Here is a 24,321-nt window from a genome sequence, read left to right as displayed (position 1 = left end):
ATCGAAGACAAAACTGAGAAAATATTGAGCCATAGATGCGGGATTCAGTCGTGCACCTAGATCTGAGAAATATAAGTTGATTCGGATTTGCCCTGCGAAAATGCCTCGAAAAAGGAGGGGCCGTGGCGTTGCCTCTTGGTCCTCCGAATTTTCCGTGCATCGAAAAGGGTTGTTTTGTCTATGTGTCTAAAGCTTATTTCCAGAAGTACAACTGCGCACCGGTTTCCTGCACACAAAAAGTAAGGGAAATAGGTTGGGAATAAGGGCTTGCCTTTGGTCAAACCCTGGTTTTGGAATTAACCGTGAAATTGAGATAAATGTAATTGAAATGACTAAAAGAAAATGTTCTCTTTTTGAGGGAGATGCTGAATTATGACTGAAAATGAAATGATTATGCCTCGTGAAGTTTTGCTTGCCTCCACATGGAATTAGGGTTTCATGAAATAGGATGTAGATCTCCACTTCAATGCTTGAATCTTGACTTTAGTACTGCTCCAAAGCTTGAAGGAAGACTAAAAATGTTCAATTGCTCTTGAATGCTTGATTGCTTGATCTCTTGAATGCTCAATGCTTGCTCATGAATGTAATGGATGATCAAATGAGAGGGGGAAACCTCTTTATATACTTGCCTGTCGAATTAACTAATTGATTTTCCGACATAGGCCGACACGGAGAGGAGAATCCCACCCAAACTTGATTTGGGAAAATGGGTTCAAAGAGGGCCCAAAATGGCACCCTAGTCCCAATGAGGACCAGGGCGGTACGCCCTGGTCTTGCCCTATTTTGGGGCTAGGATCAAGTGCAGCACAAGTGCAAAGTTGATAATTTTGGCATTTATGATGTGTAAGAGCATAATCAGGTCTTCAATCAGGCTGAGGGGCGCAAACACTAAGGTGAAGACCCAAATGCAGTTGAAAATTGTGAGGGGTGCAATTTTAGGATGCTATAGGCATGTGGGAATTTGTTAGATATTTTCCTATGTTTTTGAAGGCTGCAAAATTATCTTTTGGAGGCATTTAAGGGTTCCTAATAGATCTGAATCAGTTTGGAGGGTAAAAGAAGTGACTGGAATTTCTTATGTGAATCGCCCTTGTGCTTTTCCTTGCATTTAGGTTCTGGAGCAGACTTCTGAGGTACTTTTTTTTGAGTATTGAAGACTTGGTTTGTTGGTTTGTGGATTGTGATTGACTCAAATATCATGACAGACCTGTTGTAATCTTTGTATGAGCATTTGATGGTAAATTTGAAGACATTTCAGACCTTTAGCATCAAGAAGGCACATATTTCTGAAGGTATCCATATTTAGTTTTGCTAAGTGTATAGTTGATTGTAATATCCAAGTTGAATGTCAAAACAACCTGATATTGTTAACAATAGGTTGTATGATTCATGTATTTCAGTTTTAGATGATGTTAATGTTGCTTTTCCATAGACATGTGTATGCTATGAATGACTAAAATAAATTAGATCAGTATTGCAAGTATTTATTTCTATTGGAGGTTTTCATGAACAAGAAGTAAATGCACTTTGTCAGTAAATGTATGTAAATTGTTTGATGAAATTACTCTAAGATAAAATTGCAAAAAGGAAAAAAATAGCAAACAGGGTAGCGTAGTACATTATCTACTGATGATGTGGTCCCTTTAGAATGCTACAATTTCTCCAAAATAGTGAATGATCAAACCTTTGTCTTATATCTGTTTGGCTTCTTGCTAACTCGTGCGTAACTAAAAAAACTTGTAATTGTCACTTTGACCCCTTTATTTGTCCTTTACCCCATGCTTTCAAATATGCCTCAAAAAGCTTATGAAATAATTTTCAAAAATAACTGCATTTTGTCTCTAAAAAGAGAATAAATTTGATAAACTTATATGTAGAATCCTTTCAGATTTTAGGATGAAACCTCCAACATTGAATATTGAAGTGCAACTGTGAATCTTGAGATGAATCCACCTAGTAGATGGAATTGGATTTTTATCCAATCCGCCCAAATCCAAGGGTTTTCATCCTTGGGCTTATGAACCGGAAGTCAGAAGTTCTTAGAGCTCTACAAGAGAAAATAAAAACCAAACATATCTTAAAAGAGTCCCATTCTGCCTTTTTATAGCCCTTTTAGGGAGCTTCTAGAAAACTCTTCAAATTTCCCTCACTTCTTAATATTTAATTTTGTTGAATTTTGAAACACAAACACCTACAAGATCAAATGGCAAATAACACACCTTCCACAAACGAGAGCTGCACAAATGAATACTATATTACTTAAAAGCAAAGATTACAAAATGAATTAGAATTGTACATTGAGGTGCTTATAAAGAAAGCACAAAGATGCCCTAAGCTAAATTTAGGAGAACTAATGTGCAAGCATGAGGAGCTAAATAAAACTGAACTCTAGCTAAATTAGATGCATAGAAGATAAATTAGAAGCAGGCACTCTTAAGTGAACTTAAGTAAAAAGGCAAAAAAGTATAACTAGTTGTATAAAAGCAACTAATAACTAAATATGCTCTAACAAACTTTGCCAAAAGGGAAATAATAAGGGAAATAATGAAGTGTCCCTCTTATAATTCTCTGTTATATAAAACAAGTCACTTAATAAACACCCATGGTCCGACACTAAATTAAATACGAATAATCCCAAAAGGCTTAGGAATATTCAATATTTATTTAATTAATTAATTTTATGGCCCTTTTTAAGTAACGAAAATTTATCATCATTAAATTTTCTTATTGTCCACAACTTAATTTTAATTATTCAATTATATTCCAAGGTCAAATAAAAATGGACATTACGCATTCAGTTTTGCTTTCCATAAGGTATCACATTATTTTGCTTGTTAAAGTAACAAATGTTTACATTATACATGTTTTATGCTAATTTAAAATTTTTTTGATAGACAGCTCTATTAAATTTTACAACAGGGCTTGTAGATTTGGTATGGTGCTACAATTGAGGCATTTTTACTATCTATTCTGTTAATATTATCTAGGTGGAGTTTTATTTTGAAGTGTATTTGTCTAAATGATAAAATAGTTATGCAAATTCTATAAAGTGCCTAACATCTGCCTAAGCTGTGTGAACCAGGCTGTATCTTACTATCATTTTTGCCATGTTTACCATTTTTTTATGACCAGTTGACTCATTGTATTCAAATTGATATGTTTAAACGATATTCACTAGGAGATTAAGGATACGTGCACATGGATGGGGGTTCTTTATTAAATAGGGCATGAGGATAACCTAGTGACTCTGGTTTTAACTTTTTTATGAATCTACACTAGCATTGCAAGTTCCAAAATCAGTTAGGATTATGCCTTTTTAGCTGTTCCTTCAGTTATTCTTTCAGATCTATGTTAGTTCTCTCCAATGGCAATTGATACTGTATCTTACTTGTCACTTTTCTTATTTCTTGTTCATATGTGTCATTCCTAACTTGCTCAGTATTCATTTCTAATGTATATTACTTTCTTTTGTTTATAATGTTCATATTGAATCTTTGTTTATATTAACGCAAACGATTTCTTAATGTGGTGCTGCATTTGTTCACGTTGATAGACATTCTCTCTTTGTTTTTGTTCAAGTAGTGTTGCTTATATCCTTTTGTTAAATCAAATTTATCTGTATTACTAGAGGAATGTGGCTGCTTGTTGTTGTCTATTAGGCATATTTATTTGAGTTGCCTTAACCTTCATAGTTGCGAGGTCCATTTGGAAGCAATACAGATGCCAAGGCAGATGCTATATTCCGATGGCAGCAGTGAGTCTGTTTGCACTAATAATTTTAGTCTGTTGATTCTGATTTCTTTTATTTCTATGAAACGGCATATCTTCCTCTGTGTGGCAGGCATCCACAAGATCCACATAATTTTATGGACATTAAAGTTTCAAACTCGAATAAGTGAGTAGAATCTTGATCTAGTTGATAACTGTTGGTGGAATGTGCTTTCTTTACCAATTCAGCTTCTCATTGTATTTAACTATTGTATTGAGTTAAATGCAATTTTTTTTTCTCATATGAAATGGTTGATTTGTGCAATTGTGTTCACTTGCAGTACATTGCAGCTGAGATCATGTGCCTTCTTTCGAGATTATGGAACGGGAGTGTTTGCTATTCTGCCTATACTAATCCAGAAAAGGCATGCTTTTTGTTCCTTTACTATGCTGATAATCTTAGAAATTGCATGTTTTTTAATTCTTGGTCATTTACAATGTCAGCTGTTGCTATTAGATTAATATCTTTAGTTATTTATTTAATGGTCAATATTGTGTTATATTGTAAATATTCGTAGTTTCTAATTTTACTTCTGTTATCGTTTGTTTCTTAATATCTTGTAACTATATAAATGATTTTTCGATCATTCATTTAATTCATTCAATTATTTACCAATTACCTGTGTAATATGGTATTAGAGCTCAGGCTAAATTTTTTTTGAATTTTTTTTTATAATCCTAAAATTTTTAAGTGAAATTTTTTTTGAAATAATTTTTTCAGTTCCTTTTTGCTTGTGTCTGTTTCTATGCTTGTGGGTTTTAATGTGATCCTTTTTCGTATTTTCTGTCCCAACCCATCCGTTTTCGCTCTGCAAATTTCATGACCTAGGTCTGTGAAAGGGTTTTTCGTCCTTATTTTTTCAGTTTGCATTCTTATGGAAATCATGATCTATTTTTTTCAGGGTTTCCGGATGACATTTGGTGTTTTTTGTGGTTTGTGTGCTGCGTGTTTATTTTCACGCTCATTTTTGTGACAAACCTGCAAATCTAGTGACGTTGTGCCCTCTCCTCGTGTCGTGACCTTTGTTCATGGTCGAGTGAAATGTTTTCAGATCCCAACACTTGTGTTTTCTCTACGCAATTTTTGTTTTCACATACTTCTTTCATAATATTATTTTTTTGCGCGCTTTGCTCATGCCGACAACGATTTCTCTCTTGAATGTCAATATTTTCGGTGGCTTCTAGTTTTTGAGCTCGTGTTTTTCACTTCACCCGCGATATGTTTGGTTTGTGTTTTTCGGCGGGATCCATTTTACTTTTCAAATCCTTGCGCGATTTTATTTTCACACCCGATACTATCCTCCGTCGAATTTCTTTGTTGCGACCTAGGTCTATTTTTTTACGACTAACATTTCAAAATATTTTTAGTCTGCATATTCTTTAAGCCGCCTAGGGTTTTTATGAACCCTCAGTATTTTTCATCGGCTAGGGTTTTCTGGAAATTAAGTCTTAGCAAAATATTTTTTGGGTTTTTTAAATCCTCTTCTAGGTTTTTTAAATCCTCTTCTGGGTCACTGTCAAATTTTTCCCTGCGTGTTTATTTTTCACACTCGTTTTTGTGACAAACTTGCAAATCTAGTGACGTTGTGCCCTCTCCTCGTGTCGCGACCTTTGTTCATGGTCGAGTGAAAGGTTTTCAGATCCCAACACTTGTGTTTTCTCTACGCAATTTTTGTTTTCGCAGACTTCTTTCACAATATTATTTTTTTGCGCGATTTGCTCATGTCGACAACGATTTCTCTCTTGAATGTCAATATTTTCGGTAGCTTCTAGTTTTTGAGCTCGTGTTTTTCATTTCACCCGCGATATGTTTGGTCTGTGTTTTTCGACGGGATCCGTTTTACTTTGCAAATCCTTGCACGATTTTATTTTGACACCCGATACTATCCTTCGTCGAATTTCTTTGTTGCGACCTAGGTCTGTTTTTTTACGACCAACATTTCAAAATATTTTTAGTCTGCAGATTCTTTAAGCCGCCTAGGGTTTTTATGAACCCTCAGTATTTTTCATCGGCTAGGGTTTTCTGGAAATTAAGTCTTAGCAAAATATTTTTTGGGTTTTTTAAATCCTCTTCTGGGTCACTGTCAAATTTTTTTTGGTCATCTGCAATCCATACATTGGGATCCATGCCTAGAAATTTTCAATTTTGCCTCAGTTTTGTTCATTACGTGTCATGTTTACGCGATTTCACGCGTTGAACAACTCTTGTCTCGATATTCTATCGTCATTCAATCAACCAGTTTTGACCTCAGTTTTTCATGATGGCATCTCTGATGAATATTCTGCTTGAGGGGAGTCAGAAATTCAATGATAGAAATTATAATACTTGGAAGCAGTGGATGCTCACATTTTTTGAGTATCGTGTCATCGATCAGTTGGTCCTTGGAAAGGTCCCCCATCCGACTGTAGCCGGTCCTGATCAGACAAAGTTTGATGAACAAAATTGTGAAGTTGTCATGCTCATAAAGCTCTTAGTGACCGATGATCAACTTCCTTAGATACCTATCAGCAAAACAACTGCCAAGATATGGGAGCATCTCAAGACACTGCATAAGAGCAAAGCCTTCTTTTTGAAAAATATGCTCTTCTCTATTGCCATGGATGAGCGAAAATCCCTTTAGGAGCATCTCAATCAGATCAAGGACATCCATGACTAGTTAGAAGCCCTTGGGCGAAATATGGAGGATTAGGACATGATCGTCATCAGCTTGAAAAGTTTGCCAAAGTCCTATGAGCATTTTGTTGAAACACTCAACATCATCTCAACTGGTGTTGATCTGAATTTTGTTGATTGCTGCACTAAACTTTTGCAGCAAGATCGGTGCAAGCGATAGTTTGGCAGCAGTTGCAGCTCATCCTCTACAGAACAAGCATTCGTAGCCACATCCGTCTTCTCAGTAGAACTCTGCTCTGTCATTAGAAGGCTTCAAGAAGAAAAGTGTTGAGTGCAATTACTGCCATAAGTTTGGTCATATGAAACTTGAGTGTCGTAAACGCTTGGCTGCACAGGCCAAGCAAAGTGGTTCGCAACCTAAAGCAAATGTAGTGGAGCACACTGATGTAATGTCCCCTTTCTAGCACACATTGTATTTCATGTCTCCAGATCAAAACAAGTAAACCAATATTACATACTGTTGATGTGTCTTTTATACACAATCAAACACAGAATAAAATACCCAGAGGTACCTTATCCTCTCTTGAACAAAGTTTCCTCAAATGCTGAAGATTTCGCCTAAGGATCTATCGAGGCAACTCCAAGGTTCTGGTATGTAGGTTCTCTTCGTGTGGATAAGCACTAGTGTTTAATGTGTTTGCTGTTTCATTCACCATTAGTGCATTTCGTTTTGGTACCTTGGGAAGGGTCCTGAGCGAAATTCCTCTCTTGCCCAATTCTTCTTCCATCTTGTTCATCTTTCAACTTGTCCTTTATAAAAATCAAGTCGTTTGCCTCCAAAATTGCTTAGGAATAAGGTTCGCTCACTCGCTAAGGCAAGATACAAGGTCCTTTTGAAGAAGTTCGCTCTTGTACCTTCAGGAGGGTCAGGAGCGAATTTCCTTTTTTTGGCTTAATTCACATTCAATTCCTCTAATCTCACGTTCATCTTGATTCTTCACTTCACTTCTCATCGCATTCAAGCCACTTTGCTCTTTAATTTTGCTCAAAACAAGATCTTCTTAGTGCTTTGGGTGAAATAGGGGTCCTTCTAAGGATTTCGCTCTGGACCCTTTGAGAGGGTCAGGAGCGAAATTGGCTTTCATGCTCAATTTTCCTTCATAAAAAAAATCATTTCTCATCCTTTTCTCATAAAAAGCAAGTCATTTGCCTTAAAAAACGTTTAGGAATAGGTTTCGCTCAAAGGCTTAGGCAAGGTACAAGACCTCCTAGGAATTTCTCTTTGGATCCTTTGGAAGGGTCAGGACCCTCCAAGAAAATTCGCTTCAGACCCTTTGGAAGGATCAGGAGCGAATTTTGCATTTTTGCACAAATTCTTCACACTTTGTGACCACAACTCACCCGGTCAGGACCCTCCAAGAAAATTCGCTTCGGACCCTTTGGAAGGATCAGGAGCGAATTTTGCATTTTTGCACAAATTCTTCACACTTTGTGACCACAACTCACCCAAACGCATGTCTAAGGATGCCTCTAAGTTCAATCAACCTCAATCAACGCTAGGGTTGATGTAAATTTGGAGCAAAAGGAGGTTTCAAGAGAATTCGTCGTGGACCCTTTGGAAGGGTCAGGAGCGAAATAGCTATTTGCATATCAACTCTCATCATTTCCTTCAACTTTGCTCTTAGACTTAGCTTTTGGGTCCTTCCTCCATCTCAATCAAGTCCATTTGCCCTCAAAACGATGTCCACTCAATGCTTTTGGTGAGAAATTTGGCCTTTCTAAGGATTTCGCTCTGGACCCTTTGGAAGGGTCAGGAGCTTAGGTGAAATTCGCTCTAGACCCTTTGAGAGGGTCAGTAGCGAATTTGCTCCTTTAAGCTCAAATCCTTCACTTTCTCATCATTTTTCTTTACTTCAATTGTTTCCAAGGCATGATAACGTCCTAGTTGAGGTTCCAAGGCATGAAATCAGTCCATATTTGAAGCAAAAGGGAGGGTCTTAAGAAAATTCACTCTAGTACCCTTGAGAGGGTCAGGAGCGAATTTTGTCATTTAGTCCCAAATTCATCATTTCCTTTGCTTCGATTCACTTCTCAAGGTAAGTATACATCAATCGTCTCGTGATCATCCCATAGTAACAAATATTTCAATCCAAGCTAGGAGCAAATATGTGATTCTAGAGAATTCGCTCCTGTCCCTTTGGAAGGATCAGGAGCGAATTTGAGGTTTTCACTTAAATTCCTCATTGTTTCGTCAAACCTTCAAGTTTAGACTTAGCCACAGGTGCCTCCAAAGGATAAATATGTCCATCCTTTGTCAATTTGAAGCCAATCAAACAAAGAACTTCATCAAACTAAGGGAAAAAGTCTTTAACTCCCTTCACTCTCTCCTTCATGATTGCACTTGATCTTTACCTCATCTTATCAACTCAAACCTCACAGGAGACCCTTGACAACACTCTAACCTAGCAACTTTACAACTTGACCCATATCCTTGGCTCATCTGGACTCAAACTTTCAAGACTTCCTTTACAAAATATACATTCCTCGACTCTCTAAGGCAAGATCTTGCTAAAATTCTTTGGCATAGAACAATGACTTCCCCATTCTTAGGCTAGACTCGGCCCTAAAAGGAACCCTAAGGACAATTATGAGGCAAGCTTCTCAAAAAAAACCCCAATTTACCTAACCTAGGCCATCACTAACTCATTCAAAACACATAACAAGCAGAGAAAAGTGAAGCAAAGAGAAAGCAAGACCCCCCCAAAAAGAGGGGGGTCCCTGTTTTGATGGGGCGATGTGTGAGATGGTCACAACATCTGGCGACACCACTAAAAAATGTTCGTGAACATTTAAAATTCAATCCATCTTCCGGAACTTTCGGAGAATCTCCCTTAATAAATTAAGAAGTTAGAAAGCATTTACAAGAACAGATTTTCAAATTGAGATAAAGCACTAAGTCCATGATTATCCATGTGTGTGCAATGTGTTAATTCCCTTCAACAAGATGATCATGTTAATCTCCATTCATAACCTACTAAAGAATTTGTGTGATTCTTCCAAGTCTACCTAGGGTAGATAGTCTCGTTGTCGAAGATGGTGCCCTCAACTTTCCATCCTGAGCCTATAAGTCTGAGAATATCCTTGAAAATAAATCAATCCATAACTTCAATCCCAAAGCCTCCCTTTATAACATATTTTTTCCAGTTTCTTCCTGATAGTTAGTAAGTCATGACTTGAATTAAAGCCCTTTAATAATTATAATAAGTTAATATTATTTTTAATTATACTTTGAGTTATAATATTAAATAATTTAATAAAATTTAATTATCCAAACTTGTCAAAATTGGGACATCACATAATGTGTCCCTTGCCCATTCCTATTAGGACATCTATTATAATTATTAAAGCCCTTTTATAATTATAATTAGTTAATATTATTTTTAATTTGTCGAAATTGGGACATCAAATAATGCCTCCCTTGCCCATTCCTATTAGGACATCTATCTTTTTTATTAACTGAGAGCCAACTAGTTCTTTTTTTACTTCTATTGACATTGTTCGTCTTACCAAGGTCGCTACTTAGGGATGACAACCTGGTCTAGGAGGGGAGATAGTACTAGACCATACTTTTCTAAGTAAAGAAAGCTCAGAATTAAACATTAAGTATAGTGTACAATTAAGATTGGGATGGATGACAATTTAAAGAACTTCCAATATTTCTTTTATCATGGTGGGTTGCTCTGCAACATATATATACTTTCCACTCATGTTGTATCTAGTTAAGTTGCAAGATTTGCCATCATGGAGAGAATTGGGTTGATCATCTGATAAACATCTCTCTTAGTTATTCTATGTGTTCCATTTGTCTGTATGTAATTCTAAGCTGCGATGTGTGTGCATGCCAGTTTGTGGAATAATTGTGCTAATATGAGATTATTTTCCTGCACTAATTATAGAGTAGTTTTTAAGTTTAATCAAATAATGTTGTTATGAAGTGCTTTATTTTTAATATGCAAAATGATTAAAATTGAGTTGTTAGATTTACTTCTTTTTTCTTTTATCAAGATTATAATTTTGCTGGCTCAATTTTTAAAAAGTATGTTTTGAGCTCATGAGTATTCATTTATTTTGAATTTGACTGCACCCAATGCAGGATTAATTTGGAAGATTATGGCACTATGGGCATCAGATATGGTTCCAAGCATCTCTCTGTTGGAACAACTTTTACACCAGTTCCATGTATACTATAGTGGTGATCATTGCAATATAATGTTGCCTTGGTTGGCATTGCAACCTTTCATTACATTCTCCTGATATGTGCATACAGAATTATATGGAAATTAAATGTAATTTTGTGAACATACATAGCAATATGCTCTGTTTAATTTTGGTTCCTTAATGAACATGTTTTTCCATTTTATATTTAGCATACACATTCAATTTGCTTTGTAAGTTTGCTACTTCCAAATGAAAAAAATCTTGTTATGAGGATCTGCCATCCATTTTGTTTTCTAATGCATATGTTAGTTTGAAAGGGTACATCAATATCTAAGGGGAAAGTCTGAACAAAGAGTATATGGGAAGCAAAATAATATATGGTAAAATGCATGAGTTGAGATTTGAAGGGTCTCTCTCTCTCTCTCCTCCCCCATATTCTTAGTCTTAAAGCCTTCTCCCAAAGAACTAGGGTTGGCTGATTTCTCTTCTGGGGCTGAGTTGTACTGAAACATAACTTCCAAAGTTTTTTGTCCTTTGCTAGAGAATATTGGTTGATAAGAACAATTGTACAATTGGCTTCAATTAGACCAAAAGTGAAGAAAAATAGGATTATTTACTGTAAAATGGAAAATTGGATCCTAGTGACTCCTCACCTAGGAGAGAGAAAGGAAGCCACTAGGATGATTATCACTTGGGAGGAACTTTACATTCAAAAGAGGGGCTTGAATCCACTAGATCCAAATCCAAGGGGAACAAGGATGTGAATTCCGAGTGGATTGCAAATGATTGAAGTGTGATTTACCCTCTTTTGTAAATGAGAAAGTTGACTTGTTGACTATGTGGAAAAGAGAGGGAAAATGAGTGAAATGAGGAGCTACTGGTTCCGGATCGCGCTGTAACTTCGGATTTGAGCTAATTAGACTGATATGGATTTACCTTGCAAATTTGGAGAAAAGTCGTCGGGACCGTGGCGGGAATGTACATGGTCCTCCACAAAATCCGTGAAACGAAAAGGGTTCTTCCATCTCTGCAAATGAAGTCCCTCTGCAAATGAAGTCCAAACCTGCAATTACAACTGTGTACCTGCAACCTACACACAGAAAAGAGAAGAAAGGGGGGTTGTGGATAGGGGTTTGCCTTAGTCAAACCTCGGTTGAATAATCAACCTTGAAAGAAAGTAATTACAAATGCTTGAATGTAAACAATGGAATTGTATACCTTGTAGATCTGCAACTTGTTGATGATGATTGCTTTGCTTCTTAAATGTAACCACAAATGCAGTATGAAATGGCATGTAACATGACAAAACCCTAACACACACACATGCTTGCAAATGAATGTTGAAATGTTGCTCCAATGGATGAATGAAGAAGACATGAATGCTTGAATGCTTGATGATGGCCTTGAAATCTTGTATCTTCTTCTTATGCTCTTTATCTGTCTATCCATTATCCATCCGTCCATGAATGATGTAAAAGTTCTTCAAATTTCAATTCAAAATCAAGGTATGTATAATGATGTTGTATTGCAATGCAAATATTTCTCACAGTATATATCAATTCTGTTTTCTAATTATCTTCTATGTATTGGAGATGGTGGAGAAAGAACATCAATAATTTCGATGTCCTTTGGATAACAATAACAGGCACATATATATCTTACAGGAGAGATGTCATTGGCAGACATGTCTCCAGCCTGTCCATGGCATCTCTTAATTGTGCCTCTACAAATAAACCGATATGAATCAGTGTATGCTTATCGGGTTTAACACAACGATCAATGTTTTGGTTATAGTATATACCAAACGATCGGTATTGCCAATCGATAACAATGTGAATCTGCAATGTATGCTATCGGGTTAATTATGAATCGACACCAATATGCTATCGGGTCTAGTAACCCGATAGCATATGATCGGCGCTTAACTAATGTTAAGCAAGTCGCCGATCAAAACAAAAACGCAATTGGATATTATTCATTGTTAACCCGATAACATATAGTTATCAACTTTTAATATAAATTAATTATATATATATATATATATATTTCTTGGCAAGGATTTCTTCATCTGATCGATGCTATTTCATCAACAAATGAGGGTATTGAATTCCTTTTTATACATGCCTCAAGGATTAATTTTCAACCACCGAAGCCCGACAAAGAGGAATTGCAAACCCCGAAGACAAATAATGCATAGGAGATCGGGTAGACCTAACATAGGGCCACCCTAAGGGGTGAGGACAAGGGCACCACGCCCTTGTCCTAGGGGGGGACGTCCTGCCCTATTTTGGGGCCTGGACAGGGTCTAGAGCAGACACAAGTCATGAAGGAGAAGGGGTGAAGGGTTGGAAATGCAGAAATAGGTCTCGGTTAGGGAAGAAGATGCCGTCACCAAGGCGAGGACCCAAAATGTGGTTAAAATTGCAGGGGTCGCAATTTATGACACTACATTTACTCAAACAAATTGATACCTTATGATTTCAAGCTTTTGCACCCTTGAATGATCTTAGTATACAAGGCTTTAGACCGAGTTGGTATCCACTAGAGTCTAGACAAAAAAAGACCTGCTATGGCTCACAAAAAAGTTCTGGTATGATGTGAAATTTACGCCCATACCTAGAATGCTTTCCAAGATGATTTATAAATATTATCAGGTCCGGTCTGTTAGATTATTGGTGACATCTTATTAAATGCTCTTGTCTGCATTAATGTTGGGCTGCTTGTATTCTGTTCGGTTAATGGGCTATATATCCCCTTTAAAGTGTTGTCTTGACTATCGATATTCTTTTTATTACTTGTCATTTTCTTCTATTCAAATTGTCTTGCAACAATTTAATTAGAGTGGGGACTGCGTGGAAAGACAAAGTACTTTGTTGTATGGCTTGAGTATGTAACATCACTGCACCCTATGGAAAATTCATTGCTCCAAAATGCCCACTTGTTAGATAAAAGCTGTTGATTTTCAAGTGCCTTCGTTAAGTGGCTTATATAACATGAGGAACCATCTTTGTCTCTTATGCTTCTTTATTAATCTTTTGTAGCAGTGGCCCACAATATTCTGACAAGCATTTTGTATCTCCTTTTGTAGATAAAATTAGTTTTGTTAGGAAATTTTTTTTTGCAAAAATATTCTCTGTAATTACTAGTATTTTGACATTTCAGTTTTCTACATCTTTGGACTCTAGATCATGTTACTAATACAAGAAAAATACAAATATGAATCTAGACAAGTATGAATGCGAGAAAGTTTCCAAAATTACTGGCTAGAGAACTTGGAGAATATGTAATGCTTAGAATTCCGGCATGCTTCTTTACATTCTTGGTTTTTGTATTATATAAGTACACTGTATAGCTTTTGTGTGCATTTAGTTTATGGTATTATGCATTCTTTTCCATTTCAATATATGTTGCTGACTATGGTTTGATTAAATCTGTAAATCTAGAATAATTTCATATGAATGAAAAAGTACACATGGTACCCTAATCATATGAATTGGGGTTATAAATGAAAAAGTACACATGGTACCCTAACAATAGTTCTTTTGTTAATCAGTACTGAGCATATAAATGCAAGAACTGAAATAACATCAAGGTTAAAGTGATGTAGTGTAATGTCCCCTACCTGATTAACATAATTAATCTATTTCAATATACTAAAATTGATTGAGAGACTAATTATGAAGCCAGTCATTGATGTTCTTCAACTTATTAGTTATTAACAAGTGCTTATTTATTTTCCTCATTAGATGTTTAATTTCATTATTCATAGTTCTTAATATAAATATTAGACCGTGCTACTACTTCAGTTTAAGGGAGAAGGGTCTATGTATGTTACCAAAGTGCTTAGAGACCAAATGCAATAAGTTCCCTCAAAGTTTACAGATCTAAGCCCTTACCTATCTTATGTCTATACCCTCAAGACTTATGGGTTGCTGATCCCCACCCTATCTTGGGACTTAACCTATTACTTGGATTTAGACTGCCCCTATTTGGAACATCTCATTCCCATCTTCTTAAATACTTACAGTAATAACATGATTTAGACTATAAGTATACTAATTTTTTATGTATTATGAATATATATGAAATTAAGTATGACTCTCATACATATTGCAGTCCATATTAATATTACTTCATATATTACGCATACTTATTTCTTCTAACTTCTTAGAAACCTCTTCTTCAAATGGTCTCTCTATTCCCCCTTGCTCATTTCCTCCTAGTTATTGAAGCAACATTTCTTGGTCTTGAGGAGTAAGAACCATTCTTTCATCTTGTTCATCATTTTCCTCATTATGGGCCTCTTCCTGCGCTTCTTCTCTTATAACTTGTACATGAATTTCCATTGGTTGCACCTGTACCGTCGGCTCTCCCGCAGCTCCTGGTTGATTCTCTGGTTGGGTTGCAACAGGCTCTTCCTATGACTCTTTTGATTTCTTTTCAATTTTCCTCCTCTTTGCTATGGCTGCAATGGGTTCATCATCTTCATCAGAATTTGTTTCAATATTGTGGATGATAACACTTTCTTGTGTTTGCGTTGAAGAAGTAGGAGGAGGTTGTGTTTCAATGGTTTCAGCTTGAGAGACACCTTCACCTGGAACCATACCAATAGTTGGAACAATAGGAGTGATAGAATCTTGCGGAATAAGTTGTAGCCCTGTAGTAATTTCAAGATCTGCAACTTTTTTGAATAGTTCACATTGCCTCATTTTTGCATCCAACTGCCTTTTTAACTCCTGGTTGGTGATTGGTGCTGTAGCATCCTCAGGATCAGTAGAGGTATTGTTCATGGATTCAGATCTCGTCATTCTTGCATATTCCTTATGGACTTTAGTTTGAGGATTGTCAGCAGCTTTTCCTTTCTTCTTTTCTCTAGCAGCACTTGGTCTGATCCTCAAACGAAGCCACTGTCTTGTCCTTTAAATGACCTTTCCAGAGACAGTATTAACATCCACCTCTTTTTGACTCGACCATTTGACTGGAGAGATGGGTTTCTTATTAATTCCAGTTTCGTTGAACACTGGATCCAGTAATTCACCATCATCCCTCAATTCACTAGGAATATTTGTTTCTATATCAAAATTTCTTATCTGAGGTACGGTTAGCCGGTAATAACTGTTAGGGGTAAAAACATATGTTAGTATGAATAATAATTATAAGTGTGTTATGTGTGGTTATTTTTTGCTGTTGCCAAGGGGTTCCCGTCGAGTAGTTGGGGGTTGGTGACGGTTGGCATCTTGGCCAACCGTCGGATCTATATATTGTTTAGTTGGAACCTCGGCAGGGGGAGATTATGTATGGACAATTCTAGACATTGGAATAAAGATGTAACTTTCTGGTCTAATTATTATCATTTGTCATTTATGTTATGATGTACAATTGTTTTGTTCCATGAATGCTTGGTACGTGCAGGAACTACTGTGTTATCTGATTATTCACGAACTATACATTTAGGACTAAACATTTTGGCGCCGTTACTTGAACGAACCTGGAGATAACTATGGTGGCAGGTAGAAGCAATTAATGGGCCGACCGTTTAATCAACAATTAATTGTCGTGGATAGCGACACGCACGAAGAGAGTACCATGGAAGAGGAACGAGAGGATCAATTGACGACATACTTGGTGGAGTTGTGGGACGTGTCGGTCACGTAGTAAGTGCAGCGAGAGGTTCAGGAGAGAGTCGTCTCGGAAGGCACGGTACGTGGTGAACTCACCGTCAGCATCCCCGTTTTTAACCTACTCGGGAGTATTCCAAGGTTACTCGCTAGAAATTTGATTGCACTCCAAGACCAAAGGGAGGAAACTGCAAAGGAACTTCGGCGGCAACAAGTCCTTCGATGGTACGAGGAACGTAGTCGTAGGGAGGAAGAGGAGGGAGGCCAGTCCGCACCGTACCTCTGACACTTGATGCCCCTACGGCCGAACAAAGGCAAATGTATCACTGCTACCGAAGGAGTAAACGAGGGAACTGTACGACGATCTCTTTGCATAAAAGAACAGGCCGACAGGAGACGAGGACTAAGAGAGGTTGCCGACTCGAGGAGTCCAGAGAAACACAACAGAAGTCGGAGGGTGAGTCAGAATCGTAGCCGGGAGAGGCAAAAACTGTGTACGTGGAAGGAGTTGGCTGAGGTCGCCAGGAACCTGCCACTTCCAGATGTAGCGGAGGAAGATCTTGCCGACCAGGCCCCACACTCGACGTCAAGTGAAGAAGACACCAGAACCGAATCGCAAAGCACCCAATCAGAATTTTCTGAACAAGGAGAGGAGGCGGTACGTGACCTGAACGAGGAAATCGCCACTATTTAGAAGAAACATTGTCCGGCATTAAAAACTTTTCCTTGTCGGAGAGCATCAAAATAGGAAGATCGGAATCAGAAACCCTGGGAAGGAGGGACTATAGAAGTGAAGGTGACCAAAGCCCGATTGGTAGGGGCCCAACCAGACCAAGAGCGTACGATACCCTTCAGACACATAGTACCTTCCCCGCATTTAGCCATTTCTAGGCGCTGCATAAAACCGCACAGAAAAGAAAGATGGCACACACCCCGGACAAACAAAAACTTCCAAAATTCATGGGCGACGGGTCAGAGGACTCCATACGACATTGCAAGACATGCGTCACCGTCTGGGAAGCAAATGGCCAGGATGATCGGGATTACTAGGTGAAGGCATTTCCGACCACTCTGCGAGGAATAGCTGTTGACTGGTACACTGACCTTGATGCTCAGCATAAAACATCCTGGAGCAATCTGAAGAAGGCCTTCGAGGAAGAATTCAAACTCCAACGAGATGACAACGAAATTGTGGCGGAAATTTACAACACCAAACAAGGAAAAAACGAAAGTGTTCGCGCATATAACAAAAGGTTGAGGGAACTACTTAACAAAATGGAGAACCAGCCGCGTGGAAGGATTGGTACCATCCCTGAGAAGGACAATGAAAGTAGTCCCTCTGCCATCGTACGATGAAGCATACGACCGCGCCATGGATATTGATAGTGAAAACAAGACATCCCGGGGGAAGTGACGGACCAGTGATGGTGACAGCACAGACGAAGATAGCGACGGGGGATCCAAAACCGTGCAAGCACTTCAGAAGGATACGATGAGGATGATGAAGGAGTTAAAATGTGACAAAGAAAGTGGTAGGGAAGGAAAAGAACTATGGTGTACTGACTCCAAGACTGAAGGACACACTAAAGGAAGTTGTCCCCGTAAAGTTTTCTCTGACATCTGCCAAGTAATGGGACATTCCACTAAGGAATGCCCGTACAACTTGAAAGCCCGTAGCACACAAGTGCTCTATGCCCAACCCGACCAAGCCACACTGCCGACGACACCGCCGAAGCCAACAACAAACTCTGACGCCTCACTTGGAGGGTACAAAAACAATTGGCGGGGTAACAATAGATCCAATAATAACACACCAAGGAGTAGAATTCAATACGATGGGAAGGGGCGACCCATGATTCAGTGCAGGAAGTGCACCGAATGGGGTCACTTTGCTCGCGAATGCCAAAACGGAGGCGATACAGGAAGTTCGTTGTGCAGATGGTGCGGTCCAGGAAACCACGAGGACGTAGATTGTCCAAAACAGAAAGGGGTGAACATGTTTGATGTGGAGGGATCAAGAGAAGACGTACTGGCAATCACAAGGTTGCAGAAGAAGAAAGCCATGTACCCGGACCCTCGCACAGAAAAAGAAAGACTCCAGGAGGCAAGGGCGGATATCGAGCGGGCAATGGCTGGAGAGCAGAGGGCCTCGCATCTGGCTGCCGATACACCAGTCCGGTCGAAACCAGAGAAGACTATCATCAAGCAGATGTTACAAACCACAATACCCGTACGGGTGTCAGACCTTCTACAGATCATGCCACAGTTAAGGATGGCTCTGACAAATGTAATCGGGGACACTACCATCGGTCAAGAATGCCAAACGATGACAAAGTCTGGTACAAGCTCGGTGAAGGGATCTGGTACGGATGCCATGAACCCTATGCTACTAGCGGTGGGTGTTGGACGGAAACCCGTAGTGGTAGAGATGGATATATTTGGACAAAAGTTGACAAACACCATTGTTGATGGTGGGTCCGGAGTCAACGTAGTGTCGGAGGAAAGTTGGTGAAACCTCGGCAAGCCGACTCTATGGCCACCAACCTTCCACCTGGTCGGTGTGGATTAGCACGACATCAAACCCCTTGGCACCCTCATGGCACAAAAGGTGGTAATTGGGACGCAACACTTCCTTCTGGATTTTGTAGTCATTCCTCTGGAAACGAAAGCGTACGACGCTCTTCTAGGAAGGGGGTGGCTGATCTTGGCCAAAGCTAACCACAACAGAAAAGGAATACGCTTTCAATCGAGAATGACAACCATAAATATGTAATTGATCTCAAGAACTAGTTCGTCAGGGAAGAGCTCGCGTCATCGGACTCCGACTCAGAAGATTCCAATTGATGGGAGTGGGGTTCTGAAGGAGATGGAGGAGGGAAAGAACTCGACGAGGAAGGAGTGTTGGAACTGGACGGATGTTCCGAGGATGGAACCGGTTCACTGGCGGGACTTTTTCATTGGCAAATGGAGGACAATGAGGCCTTCCACCCGGAGTGTCACATGCTTCAAATACGTGAGATTGGAGAATCAAGTAGCGGGATGGAAGAACAACCCTTTCCCCCAGAGTGCGGTAGATACCAAGAGGGAATGGCACGGATGGACGACACGCTAACCCACCAGTTTCAATGGGATAAACCCATCAAGTACGAGGAAAGGGATATGAAAAAAATCAACTAGGCAAGGACGAGGACCTGCAGGTGATACTCGTAGGGGATGACCGGAACCCCGTACTGGATCACTCGTACGTTGTATGCCAGTCGAGGGAGTGTTTGAGTTATCTATACAACGTACAGTCGACAAAGAAGGGAGATTGGCAGTGTTTGAGTTATTTGTACGACGTACGATCGACAAAGAAGGGAGACTGGTATAGCCCGTACGGTGTACGACCTGCAAGGGGAAGAATACCGTATATCGGAACATTGGACACGTAGGAAACTAAGTCATACGATCTTGTATGACTAGCAACGGATAAAGGAGAAAGACTGTATGGTCAGAAAACAGACATATCATATGTGTAGGATCCGTAGAATCCCCTCCTTCGCGGCGTTCGTACACGCAGAGAGCAGTTGTATGAAAAGTTTGAGGGTATCTGTGCAGAGATTGGTGCCATCAATGTGGAGTTGAGTGAAGAGTTGGCACAGGTTGAAGAGGCCGTACGACCAGGGAGTGGAAGTGCACGAGTTAACCCATACGGTGTAGAGGTAGCAGTTGTTCTAATGGTCCGTACTAGTATGGCAAACCAGACAATGGCAGAGGAGGCCGCACTAGGGAAAAACGAGGTCACCGGACAGGTAATTGGTACTTGTACAACATCAATAGGTACTGGTACAGTGTCGGTAGGTATTGGTACGGTTCCAACTGGTGCTGGTACGACTCCAACTGGTACTGGTACGATACTGGTAGGAACTGGTACAATGCCAACAGGTACTGGTACGGTGCCAACATGTACTTGTATGGTGCCAACATGTACTGGTACGACAAAAATTGGTACAGTGCCACCAAGAACTGGTACGGTGCCAACAAGAATTGGTAAAGTGCCAACAGGTACTTGTACGAGAGAAATTGGTATGATGCCAAAATGTACTGGTACGACAAAAACTGGTACGATGCCAACAAGAATTGGTACGGTGCCAACATGTACTGGTACGGTAAAAATTGGTCCTTTTACGATAAGAATTGGTATGATGCCAACAAGAACTGGTACTGTGCCAGCAGGAACTGGTACGGTACCAGCAAGAACCGGTACGGTACCAACATAAACCGGTATAGGTACCAGTAGAAACCAGTACGGTACCAGCAGAAACCAGTAGGGTACCAGCACAAACCGGTAGGGTACCAACACAAACCGGTACGGATGACTTGGAGGCAGAAATTGGTACGATGGCAACAAAAATTGGTACGGTGGTTGCAGAAACCGGTATGTTGGTAGCAAAAACTGGTACAGTGGCAGCAGAAACTGGTACGGTGTCGACAAAAACTGGTACGGTGTCAGCAGGAACCGGTACGGTACCAACTAACTTAGAGGCAGCCTTGGATACTCTGACAGGTGACGATATAGACACCTGGCTGGATGGATGGCTGGGGTAGTTCGCCTTGGTCCCACACCTTCCCCCCTCTCTTGGACCACATAACATGGCCATTGGGCCAAGCATGACCACAGATAGAGAGACCTCTATCCCAAACCTGGTAGGAGAGAGGTCCACTGATCAAGAACGACAGGGAAGGGACAAGAAGAGCACTGGACCGACAGGAGCTTTCACGGGACTTCATATCACACTACCCAACCCAAATGACCCAGCAGGCTTACTCAGATGATTCTTAGAGGAGCTACAAGGGCTCTTTGATGTTGCATGCAGCATGGCTCAGCTTAATGGACAGATGGAGGCCGACAATTCTGCCGACGCTACACAGCTATGTCACTTCATGACTGAGGGGTGCAAGGATGAGTTCACACAACACTTTGAGCAGTAGGGCTTGCCGGACCATAGTACGCCCGAGATGGTTCAGAACTGGACCCACAAGCACCTGATAGGAGGTATAGGCACCTTAAGCACCACCTTCCGCAGCATGGAGGGGGCTTTTTGAGAGGTGTACTTACAGATGCGACAACATCAAGTAGAGAAAGAGGCTCAATAGATGTACATAACAACTGTGGAAAAGGAGGGTAAGAAACAGGCAAAGTTGGCCACAGTAGAGAGGAGTTTGAGGAAGGAGATGGAAATGAAGATGACTACCTGTGAGGCCCGCTGCAACATACAGGAGGAGGCACAGGCATTAGCAGCCCAGGTGGCGGCACTGGCTTCACAGTTTGAACAAAAGGACAAAAAGCTACTGGAAGCTGCTCACATGGTAAAGAAAGTTCACGAACGACAGTTGATGGCAGAAAAGAACCTGAAACTCCAGGCTGGTTAGCAGCCTCCTACAACGACCACTACAGGGACGCCTCCTCCCTCTTCTCGGTCTTAGCTATGTTTTTCATTTCAGTTTCTCTTGTCTGAGTCGTCTGGAAGACGACTATGTTTTGGGGGGGGCTAATGTTAGGGGTAAAAACGTATGTTAGTATGAATAATAATTATAAGTGTGTTATGTGTGGTTATGTTTTGCTGTTGCCGAGAGGTTCCCGTTGGGTAGTTGGGGGTTGGTGACGGTTGGCAACTTGGCCAACTGTCGGGTCTAAATATTGTTTGGTTGGAACCTCGAGAGGGGGAGATTATGTATGGACAATTCTGGACATTGGAATAAAGATGTAACTTTCTGGTCTAATTATTATCATTTGTCATTTATGTTATGTACAATTGTTTTGTTCCATGAATGCTTGGTACGTGCAGGAATTATCGTGTTATCTGATTATTCACCAACTATACATTTAGGAGTAAACAATAACTCTTCTATTTGACTTCAAAACTATCTTGGAGGTTGGCCCAAAAATCCTGCAAGGCTGGTTCATGTTCCTCGTATGATTTCAACATCAGTGCCTTCAGTTTACCGAAGGGATCATAAAACTCGCGATCATAATCAAACTCTTTTAGATGCAAATCTTGCAATTCCTGTTTTGCTGCCTTGGCTACTTGTATTTTTGAACATGAAAAGTAACCAATTGTAATAGAAAGATCAATACCTATTTTATGTTTTACAGACAACAATGATTGTAACCCTACCATCTGCCTAGCATACTCCAAAAGAATAACTTTGTTACTGCAATATCTAGGCAAAAGCACTGGATTTCTTGTATAGCCACTAACCCGAATGTATGTAGAATGTTGGTTTTGGAGGAACCAATATCCCCATTCCTTTATTACTGCCATTGCTTCTGGGCTTATCCTGTAACCTTTATCACCTGTGAGCCTTATAATAACTGCGAAGAGGAAGGCATCATTTACCCTCTTAAACTGTGCCCGTTATCACAAAAGCTTGTACCCTTGCTAAGCTATCAACTCAACAACCTTGTGAAACATGGAAACAACCTCGAAGTGTGAGACCTTGCGCGAGGGGGTTGAATCTCCGGAGAAGGCCGACTTCCTTCTCACTCCAGGTGCAGGTGTTGAACCAACTCAAAACTTCAAAACTAACTCCTAAGCCTATCCTAACCCTTTGCAGAGGTAAAGGGAGGAGAGAATTGCTTGAAATAAAAGGAGGTGATGCACCAAGAATAGATTGTTCCTCTCCCTACCGAAATGAGACAAAGAATTAACTGAAACACTCAGGAAATGCACAAACTTCAATTGTATAAGTGATCTAAATACGTGTGTGGAGGTTAGAATTTGCTAAGTGTCAGGAGGGGAGAAGGATTCCTACAAGTCACACCCAGAAAACAAGCTAACACAACATACATTTGAAAGAAAATCAACATACACTTATAATGGAGGTAAGAACACATACACAACATGAATAAGTTGAAAGAAGGCAAGAATGGTGATCTTCAATTAATTCGAGGTCAAAAGCCAATCTTATAGTTGCAGAAATGCAAAAAAAAAGATTACAAGTTTTAGAGAGAAGAGAAGAGCATAAGACAGCTCAAGGCAGCAGGGAGAGAACCCTTGACAATGAGGCCTAACAACCTTATATAGAAAAATGGGTTGCCATGGTGATCATGATCCCTGCATGTCAGTTTGGAAGTGCATTCACTTGGCTTGTACATGCAAGCAACCTAGCGATACCCACAAAAGGCAATTCTAAGGAAGGTGGTTTGACTAACCTTCCAAAGTCAGTCATGACATAACTCACCAAGCATGGCGCCGTACCTTCCATGAGGGAAATCCTGCAAAAAACACTTAATGCATCCTTGTGACTCTGCAAAAGAAAGTGTACAAGTCACCAAGCTGTCGGAGCATTAAAAGCTTTGAGTGTCGATCACGCCATTTGGAAGTGTTGCCAGTCGGAAGGAAGCCGAGAGACTTCGGAAGCTCGGACTCTCGAAGTGAGGAAGACAAGGGAAGAACTTTAGAACCTCGGGGTTCTGGAGTTTCGGAATAGAGAGAAGGAGAGAAGGAAAAAGCCTTCAGAACTCGGGGTTCCATCGGAGGAACTAGAGAGAGAAGGCAAAAGGGGAAGGAACTTCGGAACCTCGGGGTTTTGGAGTTCCGAGGAGAAGGAAGAAGAGGGAGGAGGGAACCTTGGAACCCCGGGGTTCCGGGAAAGGCAAGGGAAGGGAACTTCGGAACCTTCGGTTTTTGGAGTTCCGGGGAACTGCGCGAAGGAACTTTGGAACCTCAGGGTTCCGGAGTTCCGAAAAGGGAAAGGGTTAAAGAGAGAAGGGGAACTTTGGAACCTGGGGGTTCCGGAGTTCCGGGCAAAGGAGATGCTTAAGAGAAGAGGTGAAGAAAAGGAAGTTCCGGAGTTCCGAAGAGGGAAGGAGAAAAGGGACAAGGAACTTTGGAACCTTTGGGTTCCGAAGTTTCGGGGAAAAAGGGAGAAAGGCTAAGGAGAGGATGGGAACTTCGGAACCTCGAGATTTCGGAGTTCCGGAGAAGGAAGAAAAGCAACTAAGGCAAAGAACTTCGGAACCTCGAGGTTTTGGAGTTCTAGAAAAGGAAGAGGGAAAGAGACAAGGGCAAAGAGAAAAGAACTTCGGAACCTCGGGGTTCCGGAAGTTCCAAAAATTTT

General features: G+C 40.1%; 1 protein-coding gene across 3 annotated transcripts in view; it reads left to right on the top strand.

The window, feature by feature from the left end:
- Positions 1-24,321, top strand: part of LOC131036466 (uncharacterized) — a 196,835-nt gene that overhangs the window by 31,337 nt on the left and 141,177 nt on the right. For all 3 annotated transcript variants that reach the window (XM_057968361.2, XM_057968362.2, XM_059209089.1), the window contains 4 exons: positions 3,693-3,754; positions 3,842-3,895; positions 4,050-4,133; positions 10,536-10,621. In XM_057968361.2, coding sequence (XP_057824344.1) covers positions 3,693-3,754; positions 3,842-3,895; positions 4,050-4,133; positions 10,536-10,621 — 286 coding nt within the window. The remainder of the gene's footprint in view (positions 1-3,692; positions 3,755-3,841; positions 3,896-4,049; positions 4,134-10,535; positions 10,622-24,321) is intronic.

This window comes from Cryptomeria japonica, chromosome 7 (assembly GCF_030272615.1).
Source record: "Cryptomeria japonica chromosome 7, Sugi_1.0, whole genome shotgun sequence".
Classification (NCBI taxonomy): Eukaryota; Viridiplantae; Streptophyta; class Pinopsida; order Cupressales; family Cupressaceae; genus Cryptomeria; species Cryptomeria japonica.
The sequence above is the reverse complement of the archived record's forward strand: the minus strand, read 5'-3'. Positions and strand labels throughout refer to the sequence as shown.